Source organism: Gobio gobio (genome assembly GCF_949357685.1).
Source record: "Gobio gobio genome assembly, chromosome: 8".
Taxonomy (NCBI): Eukaryota; Metazoa; Chordata; class Actinopteri; order Cypriniformes; family Gobionidae; genus Gobio; species Gobio gobio.
In genome coordinates, this window is record NC_137114.1 from 15,947,157 (window position 1) to 15,968,551 (window position 21,395).

The 21,395-nt window shown below is 38.2% G+C and overlaps 1 protein-coding gene across 2 annotated transcripts in view; it reads right to left on the bottom strand.

Moving 5' to 3' along the window:
• Nucleotides 1–2,794: 2,794 nt before the first annotated feature.
• The window catches only part of maml2 (mastermind like transcriptional coactivator 2), a 111,413-nt gene continuing 92,812 nt past the window's right edge, over nt 2,795–21,395 (bottom strand). For both annotated transcript variants that reach the window (XM_079823615.1, XM_079823614.1), the window contains exons 4-6: nt 8,601–8,753; nt 5,871–5,979; nt 2,795–4,378 (exon numbers count right to left, since the gene is read on the bottom strand). In XM_079823615.1, coding sequence (XP_079679741.1) covers nt 3,558–4,378; nt 5,871–5,979; nt 8,601–8,753 — 1,083 coding nt within the window. In that variant the 3' untranslated portion in view covers nt 2,795–3,557. The remainder of the gene's footprint in view (nt 4,379–5,870; nt 5,980–8,600; nt 8,754–21,395) is intronic.

Genomic DNA, 21,395 nt, shown 5'->3' on the forward strand with positions numbered 1-21,395 from the left:
TGCCATGGGAACGTTTTGAAGTGACGTGATTACCCGACGCGAACGTCATCGAAAAGCTTCAAACCCCGTGGAGAAACCATAGATACCGGTGAAACCATGATGAAGCACAAACTCCCATTGGCCAACAAAAATAACAGCAAAAGAGCAAAGCAGTTTCCCTGTGTGCTGACTGATTTCAAAATACAGCATCATGAAGCTTTGAAGCGTTATGAATCAATGAGTTGATTCAGCGGTTTGAAGTGTTATGAATCAATGAGTCGATTCAGCGGGTTGGATCGCCAAAGTCACGTATTTCAGCAGTTTGACACGCGATCCGAATCATGAATCGACTCGATGATTCATAGCATCATGATGCTGTGTTTTGAAATCAGTCATCACTATATAAGTCGTTGTTTAGTTTTTTTTGCACACTAACTATTATCGTCGCTTCATAAAGTTATTGTAGAACCACTGTAGTGAGATGGACTTTGTAACGACGTCTTTAGTAGGCTACCTTTTATGGGTCTTGAGAGTGTACATTGTGCCAATGGAGGCCTTTCTGAGCCATCGGAATTCAACTAAAATATCTTAATTTGTGTCCAACAACATAAAGGGAAGTCATTAATGACAGAATTGTCATTTTTAGGTGAACTAACCCTTTAAGAGATTGCACTTTGTGCATTGGAAGCACTCAAATGTCTGTTTTGTATAGCGACATCTGTAAAACAGGAAGTTATTTATTAATTTTTTCAGAAGTTGTAGCATATTCCTTTTGTAAAGCTACAGAACTTGATTGACTAAATGTTTTGTAAATTTGAGCCATTATTAAGGTCTTCAATAAAACAAGATGAGAACTTAAATATTCCAGCACTTTCTGGGATGTAGTGCTTTTTTTCTCTTTCTCATCAAACCGCAGTTTTTGCAAGTTCCCGCAATTTTATCGCATAAAATTGCATAAATATCCCGCATTTTTCATCGCATTTTTTAAGAAAACGTGCCGCATAATCAAGGATTTTTGCCCGCAACAATCACAAAAAAAAGCCGCATTTTTCTGGAAGGACTGACATATGTATATATTGTACATATTAAGTACATACAAGGAGTGCAGAATTATTAGGCACGTTGATTTTCTGATCATATTTTTTTTCCAGGCACATTTGACCAATTCCAAACCACAGTAATCCTAATAACTACTATTGATTTAGTATTTAATAATGTATAAGTGATATATAATTGTTCATGAAGGCTGGAAATGAAAATCACCTTATATTCAGGTGTGCAGAATTATTAGGCATGTTTTCTTTTACAGATAAATTGAGCCAAAAAAGAGATTTAACTCCGACTGAAAAGTCAAAAAGTATTAAATGCCCATAAGAAGGATGCAATACTAATGCAATACTAGACATTGCAGTTAAGGCATGACCACTGGAGAGTGAAATGCTCGTTGGGTCAGCAGGATCTGACAAAAACAGGTGGTGAAGAAAAGACACCTGTTAACTGTAAAATAATTAAGAATTAAGATGAAGAATTAAGGGTGAAACCATCAGGAACCCTTTAGTCTCCAGCGCCACCATTTTTCAAAGCTGCAACCTACCTGGAGTCTCCAGAAGTGCAAGGTGTCAGGATCTCAGAGACTTCAGTTAGGTAAAGAATCCTAAAAAATGACCCCCACTAAATAAGAATCACAAGCTGAAGTGTTGTAAAATACATGAAGAAGGTTTTTTTTATAGGCTTTATGGACAGATAGGTTGAGAGTGACTCTTGAAGGACCAGCACCACATCCTCTAGTACCACTGTTTGAAGAATTCATCTTCCAGAATCTGGCAGTACGTTTTGGGAGTTCATTTTTAGTCCATCTCTGCAAAACGGACTTCAGGATGGACTAAAATGAACTCCCAAAACGTACTGCCAGATTCTGGAAGATGAATTCTTCAAACAGTGGTACTAGAGGATGTGGTGCTGGTCCTTCAAGAGTCACTCTCAACCTATCTGTCCATAAAACCTATAAAAACTTCTTCATGTATTTTACAACACTTCAGCTTATGATTCTTATTTAGTGGGGGTCATTTTTTAGGATTCTTTACCTAACTGAAGTCTCTGAGATCCTGACACCTTGCACTTCTGGAGACTCCAGGTAGGTTGCAGCTCTGGAAAATGGTGGCGCTGGAGACTAAAGGGTTCCTGATGGTTTCACCCTTAATTCTTCACCTTAATTCTTAATTCTTTTGCAGTTAACAGGTGTCTTTTCTTCACCACCTGTTTTTGTCAGATCCTGCTGACCCAACGAGCATTTCACTCTCCAGTGGTCATGCCTTAACTGCAATGTCTAGTATTGCATTAGTATTGCATCCTTCTCATGGGCATTTAATACTTTTTGACTTTTCAGTCGGAGTTAAATCTCTTTTTTGGCTCAATTTATCTGTAAAAGAAAACATGCCTAATAATTCTGCACACCTGAATATAAGGTGATTTTCATTTCCAGCCTTCATGAACAATTATATATCACTTATACATTATTAAATACTAAATCAATAGTAGTTATTAGGATTACTGTGGTTTGGAATTGGTCAAATGTGCCTGGAAAAAAAATATGATCAGAAAATCAACGTGCCTAATAATTCTGCACTCCCTGTAGTAGTTAAGTAGTATAAAGTGTGACTGAAAATTGCCCAGGTACGATTGAGCTGCAATATTAAGAGCTTTACAAGTAGCAGTATTTGATTACTGTTTGTGTATATTTATGATATCAGAGCTGATATGATCAGATTTTCTGAATCTGGTAATGACAACAGATGTTCTGAAAATGTTCTTCTTTGATGTAGTTTATTATCAAAGGCTAAACTGACAATAGGATATACACTTATGACAGAATTTATAGTGCATTATAGAAAAGAAATAGAAAAAATATCTTTCATATAACTGCGATACAGATGTACAAATACAATATTACCAATAAGAACTTCTAAAACTTACTGTGTCTTTCTAAAGAAGGTCAACTTGATCAATTAACAACATCTAACATTCTAAGCATATGTTTATTCCCTTTACAGATTTGGATGTGTAATAAAATTATACATAAATGGCTCTTTTTCAATACCCGTTCATGTGTATTTTGAGAATGGATAGTCAAAACAGATCTGAATGTTTCAGGTCACACAATAGCATTTTAAAGGTTCAAATATTTAAGGTGTATAACCTTGAACTGTTAGAGCCAGATTAAGCAAAGTATTGATCATGTCAAACTGCCTGCTTGTTAAGTGTCGATGTAATGCTCGATTATGGCATTTTATACATTAATATCTGTGCTAATGGAGTAATAAAAGCTTTAACAGAAATCTCACAGCGTTTTAATAACTGATATGAATATAGGGGGAGTGTGGTTGATTTAAAAAAAGCCACTGAAGCGATGAATGTGAAACTTTACAACATGTTAGTAGAAGATATGAAGAAACAGCCCAACAATATACTAGTACATATAATACATTTGTTTTCCACACAAATACAAGGATAAAATATTTTAACAGGCCTTTCACATCAGGCTCCTAATACAGACATTTCGGAAAAAAATTCTCATGCTTTTATGAATGTCCGCCTAGAATTTCCTCCAGGTTGATATCTTTCATCCAGTCATCATTGCTCGAACCTGATTTAAGCAGGGAGTCGATGAAATCAGAGTCTGTGTTTATCCCTGGTACCGTGTTATCATCCTCTGGTAGGAAGTCAAAGGTCAACCGGCCTGCTCGGTTGTTTTGATAAGTCGCTGAGCTTTGGCTCAGCCCTCCAAATGTGGTCGGGCAACCCTGCTGTTCAGGGGAGGACTGGGTCAGGCATGTCACCCCAGGTAGTGGGGGTATTCTAGGCTGACTGGATCTGGGAGCAGAGCTTCTGATCACAGGGTTTATGGGTAACAGGCTAGAATGCGGCGCCACCTGGTTAGGTGGGCAAATAGACCTCGGAGGAAAATTAATGTCACTTTGGGGGGTCACTGTATTGGGGAGCCTTTTGACATCTAGTCCTGGGAGAGCTCCACTCTGTTTGGTACTGGCTGCCCAGCTCAAAGCAGCGTCCATCCTGCTGGTGCTCATGTCACCCAGTCTTTGCCCCAGCAGGGAATCTTGACTGACGCTGGTCCTCGCATGCTGAGTGCTCGATTGAAAAGTGGCACCCTGGTTGTTTGTCCCATGGAACTGAGGCTTGTTTTGCTGATGCCCCATTCGGATCAGGCCGCTGGGTTGCTGTCGAAGCTGGTTTGCACAAGCCTGAGCGCCTGTGGGCCCTGAATTAGGGTCTTGTCCAAGCGGAAATCTTCTCTCTCCTGAGGAGGGCACCATCTTGGCACCCTGTCCACTGGGCAGGTGGCATGATAAAGATGGGATGTCACTTCGGTCGGACCCATTGCCTGTTGTACATGTATAAAAAATATTGGTGGTTTAGCCAAGCAATGTCATACTGTAAAAGTCTTCAAGGGATAGGTCACCCTTAAATGAAAATAAAGCCATTTTTTACACTCCCTGCTGTTGTTCAAATGTCCTTCAATCTTTTTCGGACCTCGATAGGAGATATTTTGAAAAACGTCCTGCCAACGCTCCTCCATATAATGGCAGTGAATGGCGACCAGGCTAAAACTTTACAAAAATGATACAAAAGTATCACGCAATGATACAGGCAGACGCGCGCCATGTATGGAAAGTGTTCTGGAGGCATACTATAACATTTTGCGAGAAAGAAACCGCATTATTCAATCAAAATACTGAGCTGGGCCGTTACCCTGTGTACGTTCCTGAGTGCGTGCGAGCCATCAGAAGCCGCTCAACGCTTACTCAATGTTGTAATGACAACCAGTACACAACATTCACTTCAGGAGGCTTACCGTATTATTGTATTATTTATTATTAATAAATAATAAATTTATTAATAAATTTATTATGCTGACGGCTTGCGCACAGAGTAACGGCCGAGCTCAGTGTTTTGACTGAATAATACGGTTTCTTTCTCGCAAAACCTTATAGTATGCCCCCTGAACACTTTACATATATGGCACACGTCTCACTGTATCATTGATACTTTTGTATCCTTTTTGTAAAGTTTTAGCCTGGTCTCCATTCACTGCCATTATATGGAGGAGCGCGTGCAGGACATTTTTCAACATTTCTCCTTTTGAGGTTCGAAAAAGATAGAAGGACATAGGGCATTAGAACAACAGCAGGGTGAGTAAAAGATAACTTTATTTTCATTTAAGGGTGAACTATCCCTTTAATTAAGGTTCGGTGTAGTTCCATAATCCAAACTTGAGTTGAATTAATCATACCGCTTTATCAGCATGAGTATTGTTTATTTCATTGACTTTAAATGTAGTTCAGTTCTAGTTCAAGTAGTGACAACTCTTTGGATAGTTTTAGCATGTTAATGGATATGTGACATACGTGTGTGTGTGTGTGTGTGTGTGTGTGTGTGTGTGTGTGTGTGTGTGTGTGTGTGTGTGTGTGTGTGTGTATATATATATATATATATATATTTTATTTTTTATTTTTTTTTAAGTATTTGATGTTGGACTAGATATTACGCTGTGACTAAAGAGCATGTACAGGACTTACATGCTCACATCAGTGTGTCTGTGTATCTTATGCAAGACTTTACTGCTGCCGCATTTAATAGAAATTCATGAATCCCATAGCAGATCCAGGCAAGTGGAGCTGGGGGAGGTGGAGGGTTTCTGTAGTTTACAGCGATCACTGAACCAGACTATTTAAATTTTAAGCCAGCAATCTCATTGGCTAAAGAATCAGCAGAAGCCAATTAGCTTGTGCAGTATAGTAAATGATGTGATTATTAGCAGATACTAGAGTTAACTAAATATTTCCCATATTATATGACACAAATACAATCCATACCTGAGTACAAGCTAGGCTGTTGAGCTCCAACTCCATTGCGTGGGTGTTTGTAGTCTGGTGGAGGTCGTGTTAGATGGCGACTGAACTGATCCTGCGTGCTCAGTTTATCCTGAAACATTTACAGAAAAAGGACATAATTTAGTAATTTAGGAATAAAAACTCATAGATTACAACTGACCAAATAGTCAGTGGTCATTCATAGGACTAGACTGCCAATTCACAAATGTAGGGGAGACTGGGGCTAGTTGTCACACAGGAAAGATTCACAGGTGCTGTAATGTATTGACCAACACCTAGTTCAAAACTGTCCTACATCTAAAACAAAATGATTCCAAACTTTTGAACAATAGTGTTTTACATTTAAAAAAAATAAATCCATTTTTTCTTTTATTCATCATTGAACCGGTCAAAGGCAACAGTAAGGACATATAATGTTATGCTGTACTGTTTCTATTCATCAAAGAATAATGGTTTCCACTAAAATACAAGCATGTACATACATGTTGCTCACGTTATGGTAGCCCAGTTTGTGCTGAACACAGTGTAATGACACTTTTGCCATTAATGTATTTATAAGCAACTGAAAAAGCACAAATGTCAGAGCATGTCAACTTCTAAAGGGCCCCAAAACTGTGCAGTCCTCTAGGGGTTAAGCAGTATATGTCTATTTTCAACACTGAATATAATAAATGTTTCTTGAGCAGCAAATCAGCATATCAAAATGATTTCAGAAGTATCATGTGCAGACTTGGTGAGCATAAGAGACTTATATATATATATATTAGGGCCGTCAATCAATTAAACATTTTAATCTAATTAATTACATACTCTGTGATTAATTAATCTAAATTAATCTCATACATAATTTTTGCTGTGAAAGTATTTTAAATATTTCAATTCAAATTAATCAATGAATAATCAGCATTAGTGACATTAAAGTTCAAAAACTCTTTTATTATTATTTTCACTGTTCAAATATTGGCCATAACACTAAACAATATGACCTAATATGCTGAGGAAATAAATAAAAAAGTGCTTCAGGAAGATTTTTTTCACTGTACATACAATTAGGGCTTGACATTAACTTTTTTGCTCACCAGCCACTGTGGCTAGTGGTTTTCCAAAGTTACTAGCCACTCAGCATTTTCACTGGCCACAATTTTGCTGCTTGGAAATTACATTTTATATGATTAAAGTTGAATTTGGCATGCTTAAATTACTAGATTGAGTCATTTTACTAGATTTAAAACTCTTTCAAACTTTCAACTCCTTCATTTTACAGCTCAGGGTCAAAGTCCAATACAGAATGGATTAATCTGCGTAATTTTTTTTTAAGCGTTATTTTTCCTCAGATTAATTAATCGAAATTAACGCGTTATTTTGACAGCCCTCTCTTGCCAACTTGCAAAGTTTCAAACGGTAATGTACAGGTATTTAAAGGGTTAGTTCACCCAAAAATGAGCCCATGATTTACTCACCCTCAAGTCATCCTAGGTGTATATGACATTCTTCTTCCTTTAGTAATATTAATATTTAGTAAGAGTAATATTTAAAAAAAAGTCCTGGCTAATCCAAGCTTTATAATGGCAGTGAATTGTTGTTCTGTTTTTGAAGTCCATAAAAATGCATCTGTCTGATCGCCTTCCATATTCAATTTATGGAAAAGTGTTGAAAGTGTTAACTGCCATTATTAAAGCTACACTATGTAACTTTTCTGTCCACTAGAGGTCGCCTATTCAAAACAAAGGCGTAGTTTGATGATGCCACGTGTGTGCGCAGAATCTTGGGACATGTGGTCTCCACCTCACAGCCGGTGGAAAAGAATCGGGATAGGACTCGGGCAGTAGTCATGTTCATGGATGTGATTATTAACGTTACTGTAGTATGAAGCAGAGCAGGACCGAGTGTTGTGGAGCTGAGGAACCGCTGGAGCGATTTGTTAATGAGATGAACACAATACACTCCTCGCGAGCAGCAGGACTTTTATTATGCCACAGTTGCCGGCGCCATTTACGCTTTTCCGGTCATAGGTGTGAGGTAACGCAGCTCTGTTTATCATATTAGACACATCTGAGTGTGTTGAAAATGATGTTATGACATTACTCTGTGCGTTCTCTCAGCGGCTGCTATGACACTTGTTCACACTGCAGTGAGAGTAAAGCGTTTCTGCAGAATAAAACCGGAAACCGAGGGGAACCCAGATATGACGCCATCGACAGGCAACGCCCTCACACGTCCCGGTTCCTTGGTTAAAACGGCAATTTTCTCACGATTTACAAATAGTTGGAAACATTTGGGATATTGTAAGTACTCAACTGAACAAAATATATAACACTGGCCTAGTGGTTTTTGGATATTTTACTGAAAAAATGTTACATAGTGCACCTTTTAAATCTTGGATTAGCCAGGACTTTTTTAATATAACTCCTATACACCTAGGATGACTTGAGGCTGAGTAAATCATGGGCTAATTTACATTTTTGGGTGAATTATCACCCAGGGTTCAATAGTATTTTCTGGTTATAGCTTTAAGGGATGTTCCTGTATGCAGGAATTGACTTTATTGAAAAATAAACCTCCCCTGAGTAGACTAGCCATGGTCTCTTAAAAATAAATAATAATGCTCTTTCTGCAAGTTGTAAAATTCATTCCTTTCTCAGAAAACATTTAGAAAACCTTACAGTCGTAAGTATAATAGTTTAAAGGACATTCCCCAACTTTAGCACTCACTGTATCAGCGATGTTGTGTTGTCTTTGAATGTTCTGGTCTTGGCCTGGGTTCTTCTGCTGAGAACTGACAACCGGAGGCCTCTGCTGTTGAGCCTGGCCTGTCATATCTGCAGGACGCCCATTGGCTGGTAAACGAGGTCCGGGTGATATCCCCTACAGATAGAAACGGTGTTATTATCATCTGAACTGCACATCAAACTGGCTACTGTGATTGAACGATTAGTCCACTAGAGGGCGAGCTTTGTTTACGGTGAGTCTGATGTTACACAGTCACTGTTCACATGTGACTTCCTGTGTGTGGTGATAGGGATTTTCCATAGCCTTTCCCACACTGTTCTATCACTTGGAGAAAACACGTCCATGGCTATATTCATAATGGGGACATAATGGTACCAAAGGGAGGACAAATTAGTCAGAAATTCTCAAAACATCCTGTCGTTTTAATATGCCTGCAGTTACACATAGACTGCAAATAAATGCTTGCTCTTATATTATTTAAAAAGCAATGTTGTTTAAGCATGTAAACAGCTGTTTTGGGTTTTAAATGACTGGAATTTTCTTAGCTACCCAGGTCAATGAGGCTGTCAGGACTAGCTGTTAGTGAGACTTTATTCTGCATACAGTAGCACAGGTTTACTGTATGACGGATGGTCGTGCTCAAGCCCTGCTGCACTCTTATGAGACTGATCCTATGGGGCGCAACCCAATTGCTGCCAGCAAAGGACAGATTTATTCAGCCACAGGGCAGAGGCATGCAATAACAGATAATCTCATAGGCCTACTTATCCCGTTTTTTGCACTTTGCTGAAAAGCTTTCATACTGAGGCTGTGATATTTCATGTTAGTTGCTCTTTCAAAGCAGTGATTAAATGGTTGCGCGCTGCTACTTTAGCCGTGAAAAACTCAACTTGGACGAGTGCAGAGCACTATTATAATCAATTATGAAAACACACACTGTTATCGGTTTCAAGATAGTCTTACTATTATGTAATACTGTTTGTATGTATTAAAGTGTGTGTGTGTGTGTGTGTGTGTGTGTGTGTGTGTGTGTGTGTGTGTGTGTGTGTGTGTTTATTTAGACCTGTCAAACAATTAATCACATCCAAAATAAAGGTTTACACTTTCAGCAATTACATTAGCAGAAAGCACAATTTGTTCAAAATTAGCATAAAATGCTAAATAATAAGCCTAATTACAGATTCTCCATTCTCAAAAACGATAATTGTGAATGAAACCATTATGAAAATGTAAATATTAAATACAATTAGAAATTGTTAAGTATTTGTTAAATAGTTTAATTTATCATATGTTCTTAGTTAAGATTTTGTAATATTTTTGTAACTTTGTTATAATTTAATGTCTGTTTGACATGCAAACATCATAATAATTATTAATTATAATAATAGTATACGAAACCTACAACAATAAAAAAAAAAAAAATGTATTGTCCCCCTTTTTTAATTAATAGATAAGTGAGATTTAGATTTATATTTTGAACACTAAACAAGGAAATGTCCCCGGTGTCCATTGTTCCCCTTAACTTTTTTCCCTAACCAATAAAAAGATTTTCTGTCATTTATGACAACGCTTCCCTGCCATTGATGAGGCTTTCCGACAATCCGTGTTTTCACTGTTATATGGTGGGTGGTGCTGTTAAAGGGTTAGTTCACCCAAAAATGATAATTCTGTCATTAATTACTCACCCTCATGTCGTTGGACACCCGTCAGACCTCCGTTCATATTCGGAACACAAATGAAGATATTTTATTTGAAAGCTGATGCTGAGAAAGGCTTCAGATAGGCCTCCATTGGCATTCAGTACATTGACACTTCCAAGATCCATGAAAGGCACTTAAAACATCGTTACAAAGTCCATCTCACCACAGTGGCTCTACAATAATTTTACGATGCGATGACAACAGTTTTTGTGCGCAAAAAAAAAATCAAAATAACACCTTTATCCAGCTTGTTCTCGTCTTCCGTGTGTGCCTCCACGACGCATGCGCGAGAATATGACGCAGATCCGGCGTTAGGACACATGACCCAGAAGCGATTTGTTTACAAGCAGAGGAAGACGCGCGTATCTAAGCTGTTGGATTCTACATTGATCGTGCTTTAGGTCTCGGCGTAGTTCTCAAAATGGGGCTTAAGTGTTGTTGTTTTTTTGCTTTTTTGGCTTAAGTGTGCATTTCATGGATTCCCGAACGCCGGCGCTACGTCATATTCTCGCGCATGAGTCGTGGAGGCACACACGGAAGACGAGAACAAGTTGGATAAAGGTGTTATTTAGATTTTTTTTTTTGCGCACAAAAACTATTGTCGTCGCATCGTAAAATTATTGTAGAGCCACTGTGGTGAGATGGACTTTGTAACGACGTTTTAAGTGCCTTTTATGGATCTTGGAAGTGTCAATGTACTGAATGCCAATGGAGGTCTATCTGAAGCCTTTCTCAGCATCAGCTTTCAACTAAAATATCTTCATTTGTGTTCCGAAGATGAACGGAGGTCTTACGGGTGTCGGACGACATGAGGGTGAGTAATTAATGACAGAATTATCATTTTTGGGTGAACTAACCCTTTAATAATCTTCTGAAATGCTACAGAATCTCCAGATCCGAAAAACAAGTGAAGAAGATCTGCATAAACCTGAAGGAGGAGATAGACGTTGCTTACACACAAGTAAGCTAACAAGATCATCAAACGGCATATAGATCAAATTTTGTGAAATGTATAAAACGCTGGCAGGGAAAAAGCTAAAGTGGTTTTTCAAAATGTATTTATATCTTTAAAAATTCTTATACAGTTATCCAAATATAGAGTAGCTACCATAAAAATATGTTTTAATATATAATGTCTAAACATCTCTCTTTAATGCATTAACTACCCTATTTTGGATCAAATTGCATATGTTTGCCTGAGCGGTTTACTTGAAACAGCTGATTATCCTCCAATGAGAGAGCAAGTAAAGTCCAAACAATATGCATGCCAAAAACTCAAAGATTTGTGAGGAGGTATTCCCAAGAGTTCCTTGAAACTTCTTGATTTTGCTAACATTTAAAGGGATCATGAACTGGCTTTTTACATTTTTTTATACTGTTGTATGAGGTCAACTTATGACGTTCGCATGGTTTTTACATTCAAAAACATCATAATGAATAAGTAATTCTGCCATGGTTTTAGGCTCTCTGAAAAACGCTCAGTTTTGATGGGCGTGCCACACTGAACACTTGGAAGTAAACACCCACGGCTAGGATTGGATAAGATTAGCATATTTAATGAGCTTCAGCTCCCTCAGTACATGTGGAGATTGTTTTGAAAGCATCTGGGGAAACGCTCACAGGACTCGCGAAATGCCTTTTATCAAACAAACACAATGATTCATCTCTCATCCACCCGAGATTGATTGGAATGTTATTTTTGTATTACTTGGCCCACCCGATCGGTGAATATAACCGCAAACCATACACACACGCAAGAAAGGAATGTTATTTCACTATTGAAGATAGCCCGTCAGCAGGCCGGTGATGCCCCGGGACGTTGGCCTTTGCAAGCACTGGCGTTACAAGTCCGAGTCTGATCGCAAATGAACCAATAACATCTTCTCCAGCCTGTGACAGCGTGCTAAGGTATGTAATCAATAGATATCAAACGATCTGTAACAATGCAATACTAACATGTTTTATTCACACGAGTGTGTTGCACCATTCCTGTCGGATCCATAGAAGGCACAGCATTGTGTTTTAATCTCAATATGTCTGCAAATCCAGTCTCAACATGTATCTTGATTATAATCGATTCTGCGGTGAAATGAAGCGAACAAGTGCGCAATGTCTTATGCACGTGAGCTGGAGCCACCATTGTTTATTGCTCGGTAGCACGACCCGTTTAGCTCCACGAGTCGATGGGCGGGCATTCTATGACGTCAGTGGTCAACATATTCTAAGATCTCTCGTTTTCTGGCCCTGGTGTCAATAAAAGCTTATCTTTGACTAACAAGGACGTTTTCAGCTCTGCAACTTACAGGATATTCTTATATCACGATGAACTTTTATATTTCAAAGGCTCAAAGGAATGTTGATTTCTCAATTCATCACCACTTTAAGAAATATTTCACCCCCAAATAAAGATTCTGTCATTATTTACTCTCCATCATGACATGCCGTAATTGCATTCCTGTAGCTCAAACAGTAGCACTAGAAACACCAAGGTCATGGGTTCGATTCCCAAGGAATGCATAAACATGCAAAGTAAGTTGCTTTGGATCCATGTATGATCAATGTATGTTCCAAACTTGTATAACTTTATTTGTTCCACAGTAGTTAAGTTGAAGTCCAAAAAGGACCATAAAAGTGTCACTTGTGTGCTATATTTTCCCATGTCTCCTACAGTACCGTTGTGTGAGGTACAGACTGATAATGAGTCATTTTAGCTAAAAATCTGACATTGCTTTCCAATGCTTACACATATTCAGATATAGCATATATGGAATGGAATATAGAGAATGGATTACTTGTATGGTGCTTTTTTGTCACTGCCCATTTAAATGGAATCGCATTCCATTATGTATGGAAAAGAGCAGCTTGAACATTCTACTAAATACCTCCTTTTGTGTTCTACGGAAAAAGTCAGATTTGGAATGACAAGGGTGAGTAAATCTTGACAGAATTTCTGAGAAAGTGTCCTTCGCTGCATCAGACATGGGCTTTCTGCAGGAATTCAATACTATTACACAGTGTAATAAATTACAAGTCTAGGAAAAAGACCATTGCGCTGAACCAAAAGTTAGAAGTAACAATTCTGTGTCAAATAGCTTCAGTACACTGAAGTACTTATAAACAAGCCTGGACCTGACAAACTTCTCAAGCGCCCAGATCTCGCAGGAGCATCTAAAACTGCAAAACAGCAGAGGCTGTAGGCTTCTGTCCTCAACAAACTCTGTTTGAGAACGTCAGCCCGAACGGCCAAACACACACTGTGTGTATACAGTGTCAATCACAGTGTTGACACGAAACATTTCCCAGGGCAGAAAGGATTTTACTGAAACCCCACTGCGTTACGCGAGGCTATTAATTTGAGAACAGATGTCTTTAGGAGAGAAACTCCCTCTAAAGCCCCACTCAAGAGGTCCAGAAATGAAAACACTAAAAGAACTCTTCTGTCATGGGAGGAATTCCACAGTAGACCACAGAGACGGAAGAATACGAGAGTGTGTGACAGAGATTATTCGGAGAGAACACTTTCTAGAGACGCAGTGGATCTCATAGATGCCACAGTCCCTGATGGATCAGCTCTGGGATGTCTGATAATTAATGTGAGGGCGAGTGAGTTCAGTCCGGAGCTCTGATAAGCTCCTTTCACAATGCAAAGATGAATCTCTTCCTGGAAAAGAAAAAAAAAACTACGGAAGAGGACAAGAATGTGACTACAAATGTGGCCAAGTTGTTATGAAGTTACTAAGGTGTTAAAAGAGGGGGGGGTTTTCTAGGCAATTTTTTTTCCAGGTCAGATTGCTTAAATTTACATTGGACAACTGGTACTGAACGAGTTATCCATGGGGACCATCAACTGTCTGGTTACCAACATTCTTTAAAATATCTTCTTTTGTGTTCAGCAGAAGAAAGCAACTCGCACAGGTTTTGGGAGAGTAAACGATGACAGAATTTTATGGGTGAACTATTCCTTTAAATACAGAGAGGATGATCATTAACGGAATAGGGAACAGGTGAGGACTATTCAGAAACCTATAACTAATGAATGTCTAGAACTAAGGCAGTGACAACGACAATGAAAACTAAGGGCCCACATGTAGACGCGTTTAGCTGTATACGTAAAAATGTTGTATCTGTGTTTCGTCCACACAGCGTTTTGGGAGCCTGAAACCTATCTTTTGAAACCGTGTCCCAGAGTGGATAAATCTGAAAACGACACCCTTGTTTTCGTGTGTACAGACAATCCGCATATTCTGTGAAACATGCTCCAACTCTTCTTCTCCATTTGTGGCAGAATTACAGCGCCACATACTGGTCTGGTATGTATACTACATCGTTTTGAGTCAGTATCAGTGGTTTCGTGTGGATGTAGCCTAATGCTGTGTTGACACCAAACGCGACTAGAGCGTCTGGCGCGAGTGATTACAATGTTAAGTCAATGGAAAGGCGCGTTGACGCGCGTCTGGAGGTCCCGCGGCGCGGAAGGCGCGTTTCGCGCGAAGGACGCGAATCTGCCTCATTCGCGCATCCAGTTCGCGCGAATGACGCAAATTGGATGCAAATTGAGCATGTTTTATGCGTTACACGCAAGTGGTGCTTTTGTGCATTCACGCGTTTGAAGCGAATTCGCGTCTGACGCCCGAGTTAAAAATTTTGAACTTTGACGTCAATTCGCGCCACGTTAACCAATCAGGAGCCTGCTTGCTGCTGTCACGTGGTAAAGTGATGTGATGAGAAACCCTGCATAAATTAAAAATAACACAAAATGTAGTTTTAAGACTTTTTCAGGTGAGAATGTGGTTGTTTAAAGCTCAAATCTGTGGTTTATTTATAAAGAGAGCACATATTTAAAAAAAATAATCTTGTGTTTTTGGAGTTGTGAGATCCAGGCGATCAGCGGGCACTCAGCGCTCATTAACCCCGGCGAGAGCAGCCTTTCCTCGGCCAGTCCTTCTGTCGTTTGCCGCTGGCTCTGATGTCTCTGTGGTGGTGCATCTTGTGTAGATCTAACGGGCGATCTTTGTTGTCATGAATCTGTACTTTGTTGTCTGCCAAATCGTTTTGACTGAGGGCAAAGAGAAGTGTCATAACTTTATTTTTTAAGGATATTTAAATATACATGAAGTGAAGATAATGTAGGAGTTGACTGGACCACATTTGTGTGGCTATTAATATTTAATATATATTTTTAATGAAAATGAAAAGAGGCAGAGTGGTGTTTTATGACATATTTCTCCTGGAGTGCCTTGAACGCGCGTCAATTTCGCTTCCAACGCTCGATTTCTACGCGTGTCCAATTCGCCGCGGACGCATTCAAAATGTTCGCGCGTGAAACTAGACACGGTAGACACGATTTTGACGCTCTATTCGCGTTTGGTGTGAACGCAGCATAAGACTAAGGGCCAGGATTGCTAAACAGGCCAAATTAGAGTGAGTACGCAATCCCATAAAAGCGCAGAAAGGAGTGGAAAGTTCTGCGCGTGATCTACTGACGACACGCATATTAAAGAACACAGACGCAGCCGGATCATTTCCATAATGACCAACACAATCTACCAAGAGCAGCGCAAATTACCGTCTAGTTTAAGACATGATTTTTTTGGCAGTAAATAATGGCGTGAACAGCCAAAAATTTACTAGCGCAAACCTTAGTAAATCACCTCGCGTGATTCATTTAAATACTCTCCTCAAAAAAATGTTGTGTCTGAAAGGGAAACTCCTACACATGCATATGCTATAAGTTCAGCCGCAAAAAGAATAAGAATAAATAGAATAGAATAAATAAAAAATTAACCCTGTCCACAGCTTTTCAGCGCTAATTTTTCACTGCAGTAAGTTCTGACAGTAGTTTTTTTAACGCCAACAGAGGGTTTGCGCTGCACTTAACCTAAACAAGACATAACAGAACATGATTGTGACAATAATAGTATCTTGACACAAAAACAACACTGGTTGGTATAATAGGTTTATGAAACTATTATACTGTTTAAAAAAAAGTTTAAATTTACTTAAACTATGTGGTGTAACCATCAAAGAAAAAGTATTACCATATTTCTCTTCAATACAGATGAGCATATGTATCTTAATCATTATTTGTTTGCACTTTATTTTACAGTACTTTTTAGTACTGGTAACTACATGGGTTAAGGTTAGGTTTAGGGGTGGGGTTCAGGTATAGTACCAGTTATTGCAATTGCTATAATAACGGTTCGTACAGATGCTGTGAAATGAACTTCCAGGACTTTTCAAGCACTACTTTTTTTTGGTTTTCAAGGGCTACAGAGATCTTGCTTATAAAAACAATATCTGAATTATCTTTTAAACTTTAAAAGTATACTAGTAAAACAAAATGCTTAAAATAAAGTGCAGCACATGCAAAGCATGCAATGACTGTGGCAACTTTAAATATGGGAACATTAACAAAGCCCTAAAATTTTGAGTGCACAGAAGAGCAAATAGAAAGGCATTAACTTATTGTACGCTTCTTATTAAAACATGTGATAACAGAAGAAAACAAAAGATTTCATTTGTAAAATGTAAAGCATTTCATACAAAGTAATTATATTGCAATCCAGTGACTTGTTTGCACTTTTTACGGATTTGTTGTTTTTGAAAGCTGTATCAAATACTTGGAAATATATGAGCAATATCACGCTCATAGCCATGTGAAATGGCTGCAGCATTAATTTTGCGTGAAAAGACTGCATTTGTTTTATTGTTTCATATTGTCTTTCAATAATTCAAGCACTTTTCAAGTACCTTTTCATAAATATGGCTGTTTTCAAGGGTTGTCCAGGACTTAAATGTCAAAAAGTCAAATTCAAGTACTTCAAGCACAGGCCTGTGAAATAAAGTGCTACCCATTATTTTATAAAACAATAAATAATATTATTATTAACATTTTAATTAAATTTTTTCGGGAGTCGTGCCACATGGCATTTTACCTTTGAACTTTTTCATAAAAGATCAAATTATATTATATTTTAAGAAACTTGCTGTAATGACTTGTCAGGGGTCCTCTTTATGATATGATATTTAAGATTTCCTATTTAATGTTTTTTTCCACATGATCTTGATTTGGCAGACAAAAGTTTTTCAAATAAACAGTGAAAAGAGAAATAATAATGACAAATCACAGCACTTAATAAGGTAATAATTTTACACTCTAAAAAAATGCTGGGTTAAAAACAACCCAAGTTGGGTTGAAAATGGACTAACCCAGCAATTGGGTTGTTTTAACCCAGTGAATGGGTCGTTTTAACTCAGCGGTTGGGTTAAATTTTTGCTTAAAACAACCCAATTGCTGGGTTAGTCCATTTTCAACCCAACTTGGGTTGTTTTTAACCCAGCATTTTGTAGAGTGTATAATTGAATAGGCCTTTTAATGGGGCTTTTATTTCTTCATTATGATATCAGACAGTCACACCACTCTGACATTTGTGACCAAAATATTATCAAAATTAATTTTCATCCAGAAATGAACATAGTCAGCATAGAACTAGGTACTCAAGTCATTGTATATATGAATGAATTGTTTTTAAATGTATAGATACAGTGAAAAAAATGTGGTGTAGAAACCAGTAAAGATAGGCATGTAACATAGAATTAATCCTGAAATGTATCTTTGTTTTATTTACAACTTTGAAAAGTGTGGATCAGAAAAAGCCATCACATTATCAACCCATAAGCATGTTTGCTAATGCTAATAAAGAAAGAGAGGGAGAAAAAAAAGCCACGTATTTGAATAACGTAAAGCCTCTCATCACATTCCACACATGCTAACATGGTTAAAGTTCAGGTCATATTGTTGTAAAATGCTCTGGGTGGTGACGACTATGTCCGAAATACAGAAAAAAGGGGGTTATTCACGTCTGTTCAGGTCTATTCATTACATCTGAACTCCCTCTACTAGTCGATACCGTGAGAAATTCAGACCATTCTCATAAGTTGTGACCACAAAGCCAGATTGTGTTCACATTCGCCTGAAATCGACTGCCTCAGTCAAACCCTTTGTTATGTGGGGGAGCTAAAGCCTCGTTAGTGTGGCCGTCTCTGTAATCCACTCTTTGTGATCCTGATGTGTCATAAAGCTGTTTTCCATCTCTCTTTCCCTCTTCGTTCTTCACCAGTGCATCGTTAAATGAATACCACATGTGTCCGCGGAGTCCATAAAGGAGAAATGTGATTTAGGCTCCCATTCCACCAGCATTACAAGCAGTTGACAGGACTCCAGGCCCGGGCCCCGCTGCTCTCTCACAGCACTTCCTGCCGACTGGAGGCAGGACGCCCTCCCCAGGGAGCAGCTCGGCATCTGGACTTGGCCCCAGATCGTTTTCCCAGGAAACATGCGCTCCTCTCGGAGTTCGGCTACAACAACCTGGCACTCTACCCCAACCCCCACGCTAAACCAACTCATTCCCACTCACATTGAAGTTGCATTAATGAAGAGCTTCAGTCAAGCTCTCAGCAGCACTCGAGAGTGTGAGAAAACACAAACCTGAGGCTCAAACTTTCATTTCCCTCACCAAAATATATATTATACTGCTCGTGTGATTGATAGAAAAAGAAATCATGTGAAGAAAATTAGACATAAGAAATGTTTAAACAGTTTTGAATCTTTTGACAAAAATCTTTGGTAACACTAATAAACCACTACACAGAAACAAATGAGTAACACAATATTAACTAATAGTAAATAGTAACTACTATTGCCTAACAAGAAACTCTGACTAACAAATGAGTAAGTTATAGTGCTCAGTTGAATGAGGTTGTTCACTTTTAGCTAATCATTTACTACTATTTAGGGGCCAAGCACTGAAGGTGCATAGGCACCTATTGTAATCGTTGGCGTTCCTATTCTTCTTCTTCCACTGAGTCTATGGCAGCCCATAGAAGTGCTTGCGGGAAAGTTGTGAAATTTGGCCCACAGATAGAGGACAGTCTGAACTGCCAGCATAGCAAATTTGGAGTCTCTAACTCAATCCCTGTAGCGCCACCAACTGTCCAAATTTGCACTCATGTTTATGCTAATAACTTTTGAAACAAAATTCCTTTTCCCTCTGATTCCTTCCCTCAAGACGATTGCACCATATGACGTAATTTTCCATCATGAAAATGTTCCCGCCGCTTTGAATTTTCCGAAAAAACATACTTTTTCCAACTCCTCCTAGGCCGTTGCTCTGATTTTCACAAAAAAAAATATCATTTTCAGACCATGCCGACAAAAAGTTATGGAATTCAAGTCAATTGGTCAAACCATTCTCGAATAACGCACAAAAGAATTCGACGAAGTGCCTGCCAAAATGAACGTGAGGCTATATCTCCACAGCGCTTTATCGTGTTCTGACCAAACTTGGTGTGTGTTATGACAACTATGACTCAAGGCTACCTGCAGCGTTTTGGCACAGTGCCACCTAGTGGTCTGTATATACAAGAGTTGGCTATTTATGCTTATAACTTCTGAACACTTTGGCTAAAAAAACAATGTCACAAAACTGGTCTCTTTAGATTCGGGGCATCACACCGAGTCCTACGATACCCAATCTTCCCATATCAGCCATTTTGGCCGTCAGCCATTTTGAATTTAGTCAAAAAATGCTAGATTTTACGAACGCCTTGGCATATCGTTGCAAAACTCGGTATGTGTCTTCGGGACCATGCCTTTAGGGTACTCAAGAAGTTTCGGGGCAGCCTTGTGGTCAAAGTTATAGTAAAATTTCCAAAAATGCTAATAGCTTTTGATTAAATTTGCCTATTGTAATGAAACTTGTCATCATTCAAGACTCCCTGAGTCATGCCGAGAACATAGATACCAAGGTTGCCATATTTGGCATATTGTTCACCAAAATCTAATCATATCTTCAGACTGTACCGTCAAAAAGTTACGGATTTCATGTCGATAAACAAAAACATTTTCGTATTCCGCAGCGACGAAGTTGAGGCATGATGCCAAAATGACTCTTGAGGATACATCTCTGCAATGCCTTGACATATTGACATAAAACTTTGTATTTGTCATTGTCACCTCACTTTGACCACATCACATCAATTTCGAAACTGCGGCACCTATTGGTCGAAAGTGATAAATCATTAAATCATATGTACCTGTATATATACAGTTATGATTCACAAATTATCTCCCGTATATATTTACTCACCCTCATGTTGTTTCAAACCTGTACGACTTTCTTTCTTTCGCGGAACATAAAATAAGGTATTTTGAAGAATGTTGGTAACCAAACTGTTTTGGTCTATAAATATATCTAAATACCCATTCAGATAAAATAAAAGATATTTTTTAAAGCTACTTTTTCTAATGTCTATTCAACAATTTTCTTATTCAACACAAAAATGACTTTAAATTATCTTTTAGGTGTCATTTCTCAGCCAAAATTAATGTGCGATTAATTTGTGATTATTTAAATGCTTAGTTTAATGACCAAAGCTCTGTAGCTTTTAATGTGGGGAGGGGACATATAATGCAATGCAAGACAATAATGATTGACATATGTCCGAATAAATGTTCCTCAAAAGCCTGATGTTACTACATTTAATAATGACCCTTTAACATGATTTAAAAAAAAAAATAATAATAATAATAATTAATTATGGACAATCAAGTAAACCTAATTTGCTTCAGTAAGGGTAAGTGTTCATCTTGAAATATTGCTAACAATATAAAATGTATTTTTACATTTACTTTATGAAACTCAGTCAAGCTTTCACAGCAAAAAGACAGTTACAATTAAAGGCCTTTTACTTGCTAAAAAAAGTATAAACTTTTTAAACATAATGCATGTAGTTGAGTGTGTTTTTCAGCAAAATGTTTAACATGTTGATAAAGACCTTAGAAATCTACATATCAAATATGACGCGGTAGGGGTTAAATTTGTCAAATTTGATCAAAACAGAAACGGTGGGCTCTGACTTGGGTGTTATGGATGGTTGCCAGCTTTTTGGTTGAAGAGATTTGGCTATGATACTGTACTAATATTATGGTTATTAGGTCTGCTTTATCTGTCCATTCAGTGACCTATACTGTTTAGATATGAAGATACTGTTTAGATATATCCATTTCAAAACCTAG